The sequence below is a fragment of the Panicum hallii genome, chromosome 9, assembly GCF_002211085.1.
Source record: "Panicum hallii strain FIL2 chromosome 9, PHallii_v3.1, whole genome shotgun sequence".
Lineage (NCBI taxonomy): Eukaryota > Viridiplantae > Streptophyta > Magnoliopsida > Poales > Poaceae > Panicum > Panicum hallii.
Genome location: NC_038050.1, coordinates 52792031 through 52800472, shown reverse-complemented (window position 1 = coordinate 52800472; position 8442 = coordinate 52792031). Strand labels below are relative to the sequence as shown.

The following is an 8442-nucleotide window of genomic DNA, read 5'->3' as shown; positions in this document are numbered from 1 at the left end:
TGACAAGGACTAAATTTTAGTTTCCGGAACCAAACACCCCCTAAATGTGCAAAGAAAAGTTAGTTTGTTAGTTGGCTCAATGTACTGCTCTACTTAACTTTAGCACATATTACACTTATACCTATGCTAAACCTTTTGAGTCTTGGCTAAAATTAGCCCATCCTATTAGCACTCGTGTTTGAATGGACTAGTGCTAAAGTTTAGAACTTGGATCCAAATAGAGCCTAAGTCACAAATATTTATATATTTATGCAAATAAGTTTTGCCTTGAACCTGTTCACCTTGGCCCTTGGTCATGGAACAACTCAACAAGAAGATTTAATAGTTGCCTCAGTATTATAACGCGCCTGTAGCTCAGTGGATAGAGCGTCTGTTTCCTAAGCAGAAGGCCGTAGGTTCGACCCCTACCTGGCGCGATGTTCTTTTGGTCTTAACTTTTCTTTTTTTTACCTCGCCGTGACATGCACACATGACATGTGTACGCCTGTTTATTTATGCACGACTGGACATCTGGACCGACAACTAAGGCCCGTCCTGTTCTTGCCACGTAAGGAACGCCTTCGATCTGCCGGGTTCTGCTTGGTCTTGATCTCGAGTTCGAAACGAATTTATGACTCTTTTATTTAAAAAACATACAAAACTTGCTTGGACGGTGCATGATGTTGCCAAAGATTGCACATGCCGGAACACTAACTTGGACCTGAGGGCAACAACAACAAACGATCATCTGCTTAATCTAGGTGCGCACACAAGAGCAGTGCAACTGTTACGATCAACAACGAACAAATTAAAGCATGTACACAGATCTAGTAATGACAACAAGCATCACATCATCTAAAAGAAAAAATTATGGGCTACCTAGAGTTACCAACTGTTCGACCTACGCTGTTCCGGATATAATCGTGCCGCTACACAAAATTTAAGTTACAGCTCCCAATCATATGCCTGATATCCCATGTACCCTTAGATCCAAGCAACGACAAAAGGCATGAACTACAACAGATTGTGTGCAATTTCGTCACCACATTAGATCCCAAAAACCACCCGCCATCTTCCCGCCGGCCGTGCTCCACCAAAAACTGACACTGAAATGGAGAAACAAATGTAGGAGTGTGTAACAGCAAGTATTAAAAGTGCATCCAGTCGCCGTTGTGTAAGAATACTAGTTCAGAGTTCCCTTCCCCGATACGATACATGGATCACCCTGGAAAGTGCAAATTCAGCAGACGAAACACATCTTCTCAGCAAACTGCACACTGTTGTTGCATTGTAATACCGAAGGAAAACATGTTGCATAGCAATGATTCAATGCAGCCCTGATCAAGTGCTCTAACTGAGATATTTTACAAAATACAGTGTACGGCAGAAGATCTCAAATCTTAAAAGTTATCACACTAATCAAGAAAACAGTCAAAATGAGTGGCAAATTTTGTTTGCATTATTCATGTCCCCTGAAAGCTTGCATACACAAGAATGACATGCTCATTATCAACTTCTCAAGTGATCTCTTTCATTTGCAAAAGACAGCAACGTTTTCATAGATGTGCAAGCAAATGAGAGCCAAGTTTCTGTACAATAATCATTCTACATGACATTGCAGACTTCAATTTATACATATTTATTAAGATGCTGAGTGAGAACATAGAAGAAACTTGTGTATTTTAAGCAAATGAGAGCCAGGTCCTATTCAAGCAAAAGTAGGACAAAAGATAAGACATTACCTGGTACTATACATACTCGAGAAGCAGAAGTTACTTCTGTCTACAAAATAGCTTCACAGGTTGCCTTATTGTGTCCTGCTTGCTTGCACCTGCTGCAGAGTCGAATAACTGTGGGGACCTTGTTGGGGTTAATCCGCTTCCTTCTTGGTTTGTCTGATGAACGAGGCTTGGGAGGTGGAATTAAATTAGCCCCAGCACTAAAATCAACGGTATCCATGTCAGGTATTGGGAAGATTGTTCCTGAATAAGTCAAATGGTAGCTTTCTAATCTGAAAAATTTCGAGCAGTAGTCATAGTAAGATCGCCCAATCCTATTGAAGACAGCAACAGCATGCACGCATGGGAGACCAGAAAGTTGCCACCTCCGACAGGTGCACTCCCAGTTTGCAAGGTTGACAACGAAAATTGCATTGCCCCGCACTTCAAACACGGTTTCAGAGGAGCACAGCACTGTCATCTTACCAGCCTTCATCATCTCCTCCTTTGCTTTGTATTCCATGGAAGGTGTCAATGGCCCTGACCACACCTTGCAAGCTTCACGCCTTGATTCTATTATCTCCATTATTTTTGTTCTCAAGGAGTCAATCATCAGCACTATTGAACCCTCCTTCTTGGTTGGTATCCAGTTATTGAAGGCATCAACAATGTTTGAGGAGAAATGATCGTATCGACAGCCTTTGAAAATGGCATCTGACCAATGCTCAGGCTTGCTTGCAATGATCCAGTCAGCAGCTTCAGTGGATATATTCCTTATGCTCTCGATGGATGCATTAAAATCCTCGATGCTGCATGCTTGAGCCGCACGAGTAAAATCCTCTATCATTCCCTCTCTTATTTGTTGTGACCATGGCCCTTTCTTTAGCTCTCCTTTGAATTCCTCCATGATATGATGCAAACAGAAGGCATGGTGGCTATCTTCAAAAGCTTGAGAAACAGCAGCATCCAGACCCTTTTGTCCACTGGACAAGAATGTCATGGCATGGTAAGGGTAGTTGTGATTTGACAGAGCATATTTCAGCTGCATTAAGAACCAAATCCAGCTGTCGTAATTTTCATCTTCAACCACGCTAAATGCCACTGGAAAGACACCATCATCTGCATCAACGGCAGCCGCCACCAGCAATTTGTAATCATTTGTTGCTTTCAGAGGAACCTTGTCAAGAAATAAGAGGGGCCTGCACCCACTTGCAAAGCCATGCAAAGAAGCATGGAATGCAACAAAAAAGCGACGGAATTTCGTATCCACCATTGGAGACAGCAAGGCTATACTTCCTGGGTTAGACTCGATAAGCCTATCAGAATACCAGGGCAAATGGCTGTAGGTCTCCCTGATAGCATGATACAATTCCTTCTGCGCTACTTCTTTACCTCGCCAAACCTGCGAATAAGTTAGTGTGACTCCATATTGTTCATATATTTCTTTGACAAGCTCTTTCGGCTTCAACATTGGATTATCATGCAGCTTCTCCTTAATGATAGTTGTCAGCCACTGCCTTGTTGCTCGACGATGGCCTTCTCCATTACCTCCCCCACATGTATGCTCATCTGTAATTTTCTTGATAACAAACTTCTTGTTACGAGATGACTCGGATGCATGCAATCGCCATGTGCAGCCCTCTGCAACACATTTTACCGTGACTCGAGTTGTTTCATTTTTTATGAATCGATATGCAAATCCTTTCCCAATGGCATATTTGCACAGCTGAGCACGGAAATCCTTCACATTATCAAACTCTTGACCAACACCTTTGATAATGTCATCCCAAAACACAATAGGATTGTCAAGTCCATGATGAGGGTCTGCAGTAATCTCAGAACCAACATATGGTTCGCCGGAATCATCAAAAAGCCCAATTGGTTCCCTGCAAACACCATGCATAGTTGCAAACATCTGTGAAATTTGTCCTCTTTGTACAACAATTTGAAGTGGAAAATATGAGATAACATAATTACCTAGGTGTGGCATCAACAAGAGCAAGAAGATTTTGCTGATCCAGAATGCCTGGTTCAGTGGAAGAACCTCCAGGTGGGGTGGCAAAGGCAACATCACTTCCGAATTCCAGTTGGAAAACCCTAGTTTGAGAAAATTGATAATAGCAACTGAGAATTGACAACACACCGCCACAAAACAGAACTGCTGAATAATCAAAGTAATGGTTCTGATTTATAACACTTCAAATGATAATGACATGTATTCAAAAGACTTAAAAATTCAAGATGAAATAGACCAGAAGTTCAGTTAGCATCATTTGGTAAAACTTCATACTCCCACAAAATTGAAACTATGACTACTTGAAATGATGGAGAATTAATGTTACTAGAAGCAACTAGAAAATATATACGGCAGTCAATACATGCATGATTTGCACAAAATCTGAAAGTGAAGACATTGCATTGTCCGCAAAATTAGTTAAAAGCTCCTTGGGTCCAAGCTACTGTATTGCTTAGCAGTTACAAGTTGCAGCAAAACAACAACAACAACAGAAAAGGGGAACTATGTTGTAAATATGCCTAAAGCGTTAGTCCATAACCATCTTATGTGGACCATGACCCACCAATAGCTAACTATTCACTCGTATGTTCTGTAAAATAACCAAAAGTACAACATAAATCAACTTATGGGAAAGAACTTCAAAGTCAACAAATTCAGAAGTAAGCATTAATGATGCATTGGTCATGAAGTGGCAGTGCTGGCACAAACCAAGAACTTCACAAAATAAGTTATGCAGGAAATATAGGTTAACAAGAATACTATTATCCAAAATAGGCATTTTATAGGCTAACCAGCAAATAAGGTAGTACACTGGAACACGCTACTCTTGAAATTAAAGGGGGCTAGAATAGCTTTCTTGTGTGTTTGCTAGGCATGCAGTAGATAGGTACCAAGGACAACAAGTCTTTCCTGATGGTAACATGAAAGTACTTTATTGTTCCTAACATCTCAGAGCAAGAGGTTTCTATGAGGTCACTCTCGATACGAAGGGCAAAATTGCAGTCGTCCACTGCGCCTGGGGAGGAGGCTGACAAGTGACAATCCCCCACCTGTCAGAACTGCTGCAGTTGTGTTTATTTATGTTGGTTGTCTAGCTAGTACTAACCTCTTGAGCTAGGATGGGTCTCAATGTTTTGTTTATAAAACCATTTGTACATAAGGCTTTATTTCCCTCCACTTTATGAATGAAAGGCAGAACTCCTGCCATTTCTTCAAATTCAAAAACATCCAAGAGCAAAGAAGACATAAAAAGATATAGCTGTTATATGAAGATTGATTTTGCACCTGTTTTCATCATTTTCAGTGGCAACTGGTCTTGGCTGCTTCACATTATTCGCGCTAGCTTGAACTGCAGTTCCTGGAACATTGGGAGTTGGAGTCTTCTTGTTATTTTTGGATGCCCTACAGAGAGAGACCGTTTCATGTAGAGCTTAAGATTATGGAGGATGCAAATAACAAAAGGACAATCGGTGCAGTGCAAACTACTTGTTTTTGGAAGGTGGCCTTTTCCTTTTGTCGCCAGGCGCATTAGACCCAGATTTAATTGCAGACGCTCCAGAGTAAGTTACAATACTCCTGGTTATCCAGCAAGAGAAAAGCATGCATCACGGAAACATATGCGTGAAGCTGACTCTTCAACATGAATTATCATGATAAGGTGCAACAAAGAATACCTGTTTTCCACTCTACTAATCAAGAAAACATCCACTTGTGCAGCACTAGTAGTAAAATCAACCATCCGTTGCAAATCTCGATCACATGATATTGTGATGAGAGTTCTGTTATTATTTGGAAGGAAGTACTTGAATGACATGTCAGTGACATCAACATGGAACACCTTGGACACCTCATCCTTGAAGCTCTCAAGTGACATATCACGAGTGACATCAACAGCATGCGCTTCTCCTCCTTTGTATATCAAATTACCATTGGGGCCAGAAGTGAACTCTCCACCATATTGGCAAATGGCTACCACGATACCCCCGTCCGCCATGCTTCCTGAGTTGTTCAGGGTTAAGTATAATTAGAACATAAATAAGAAAAGTGAAGGAAAATTACTTTCTATCAAATTTCTCAGATGTAATCTACACAATTACAATACATTGCAAAATACACTCAACAGTTCAAAACAGACGAGAGCAAACATCATGTCAAAGAGGGGAGAGCTGTTCATGAGCATTTTTAAGCCTGAAACTCAGTTATTCTAGTTTAAGGTGCCTGAAATTCAATTTTTTGTAGGCAAAGGTATAACAAGAAGCACACGGTTATTTGGCAAATAGAGTGCATGATTTGTAAGCATATAGCTTAAATTGGTCAGGGTTGTTCATGCGCATATAACAAAACAGATAAAGCTCTCTAATATGCAGTATTCAACTTACGAACAAGGTCGTGTCCAAAATTTGCTCAACTTTTTAGGTTGTTCTATTAATCACATACAATAGTTCACAAGGTAATTGAAATTTTATATTATCAAACATACAGGCACAACATACAACGATTTCGACCCGGATGTCATACTGGCACCACGTTCCTTAACCTCTGGACTTCAAGTTACGGTAGCGAGTGTGGATATCCATCTTTGCGCATCTCGATTCCACCTAACAAGAACGTGCTCGTGGACAGCTTTTTCTTCCCTAAGAGCTGAGATATTCAAAAACAGTGGCTGAAGCTGAACTGAACTCGTGCTAAGGAGAGAACGATGGGGGTGAAGTGCCATTTGTTCCTAATTGCAGGGCCGCAATGACAATAACTAACAAAAGCCAAGGTACCTTCGGAAGGAACTTTGTGAAAAGGGAGTAAAAGAGAGAAAGAGGACATTTTGCTCAAGAATACCCTACAATTCGGAGAAATCGCAACGAGACTGCGAACAGCAGCCACGAAACCAGCGGCGAGGCTCGGGGGAAAAGACAAAATCCCAGAGGATGCGACACGAATTCGCAGGCAAACCCAGAGAAACTGAAGCGGGGATCCAAATAAAAATTGCTCATACTAACTGAAAAGGAGCACAAAAAAGGACGGCTGTTTCTCGCTGAAATGGATTCTAATTCTAGCACCAACCCGTGGGGGGGAACTCAGGGGCTTGACGGGAGAGATTCAGTTCAGTCGAAACCCCAGAAAATCTGGAAGGGCAAATAGATTTACTCACCGACAAGAGCAAGGGAAGAAATCAGCCCCTCAAGTTCGGATCCACGCCTCCCCCCACCAGGAGACGGGGGAACGGAGGGCAGCACGAGCACCAGAAGCGAGGAGCCGCTTCGAGGCGGAAGGAGGCGGGCGTGCCTGGCGGCGGCCGCGAGCGAAGGGGAGGGGAACGGGATGGGGAGGGAGGGGGAAGGGGAAGATGGAGGGGGTTCGATTTGCTAGGGCTGCGGACGCCAGGGGTATTCCTGATATTTTCCACACCAGGGGAAAACTTGCCTGGTTCTTTTCACAATTTTGCTACTCATTTTCCTTTCCAGGCGGAAAACATTTTGTCATTCATGTGGCCCCGAATCCGTGCCTACCACATCGTCAGCACTCGCTTTTTTTTTTGGCGGTCTGAGTCGAGTTAAACTATCATTGCTACGGCTTCCAAGATGACTATTGCAAATGCAATAAAATAGTTTCCTCACAAAAATGTATGAAAATACTACGCTACATGAACGGTTAATAAGGCTGGTGCCAATGGGGGCGGTACCACCCCCTATTGGCGCGGCGCAGGCGGGAGGTGGACGGGAAGGAGAGAGAGGGCGGGATCCATCCCGCCGGGCGACAGCGGGTGCTATCGCCCCGCTCTCGCCCGCGTTGGCAGGTGCGTGGGAGCGGGAGGCGGGCGGGAGCGAGGCGGCGCGCTGGCGTCGGTGTGCGCGGCGAGAGGGGTGGGGCGGGAGTGACGTGGCGCGTTTCGATTGGTCCATGCGGACTATCCGTTGAACTAGCCGTTATTTGACCGTTTGAACTCCAAAAAATTTGAAAAAATTTGCAAAAAATCTTAAATTTCATCCCCAACCCCCCTATAAATACCCCACCCGGTTTTCACTCCTTCCACACCCCATTTGAGCTTATTTCTCTCCTCTACAATCCGAAATCTCTTCCACCATGACCGGTTGGTCTCCAAATTTCCATACCTTCAACGATCTATTGCAGTCCGACGGGTCACAAGCATCTCCCCAAGATGAGTCTTCTCCAATGCATCGCCGCTCCGATGTCAATTCTTCACCGCAACCCCGGGCATTATTCCCCTTGCTGCACCTTCGGCTCCGGGGCACCTCCACCGCCATATCATTATCCGTACAGTCCGTACTCATACCCACCACCTCCATATGCTCCACCTCCATACGCTCCACCTCCATATGGTCCATACCGACCACCTCCGCACACGGCACCCACAGTTCCAAGCTCCGTCTACGTTGAGTCTCAAAATGGAGTGGGAGCGACTGAACCAAAGCGTCCAAAGAGACTTGACTGGACGATTGCGGAGGAGGAAAAACTAGTAATTTAATTAGGGTTCATCTATTTAAATATCGTATTTTTTCAAATAACTAACAATATGTTCGGGCTAGGTACATGCTTGGGTTTATCACTCGAATGACTCTATCACCGGTAACAACCAGACGATTTGAGTTTTTGGGGCCAAAAAGCGAAGACCTTCAACTCTACCGCGGAGCCATCCTGTCGTCGCACCGCGAAGCAACTGAAGGATCATTAGAACGTGTACAACCGCGAGGTGACCCTGTTTAATGGATACTA

General features: G+C 43.6%; 1 protein-coding gene and 1 non-coding gene across 3 annotated transcripts; one reads left to right on the top strand and one right to left on the bottom strand.

Moving 5' to 3' along the window:
- Positions 1-343: 343 nt before the first annotated feature.
- TRNAR-CCU lies at positions 344-416 on the top strand. The gene has a single exon. It is a non-coding gene; the product is annotated as a tRNA-Arg (tRNA).
- Positions 417-705: 289 nt separating this feature from the next.
- LOC112874913 lies at positions 706-7096 on the bottom strand. Of its 2 annotated transcripts, none has more exons than XM_025938502.1 (7): positions 6860-7096; positions 5388-5712; positions 5200-5289; positions 4999-5115; positions 3675-3794; positions 1722-3583; positions 706-1085 (listed from the first exon to the last, which is right to left on the bottom strand). In XM_025938502.1, exons 2-6 carry the CDS (start codon positions 5705-5707, stop codon positions 1762-1764), a joined length of 2469 nt encoding a protein of 822 aa, XP_025794287.1. In that variant the 5' UTR covers positions 5708-5712; positions 6860-7096; the 3' UTR covers positions 706-1085; positions 1722-1761. The 2 variants fall into 2 exon arrangements, with proteins under 2 accessions (XP_025794287.1, XP_025794285.1); XM_025938500.1 differs by having other exon boundaries at positions 706-1204; positions 6860-7094.
- Between the last annotated feature and the right edge of the window lie 1346 nt (positions 7097-8442).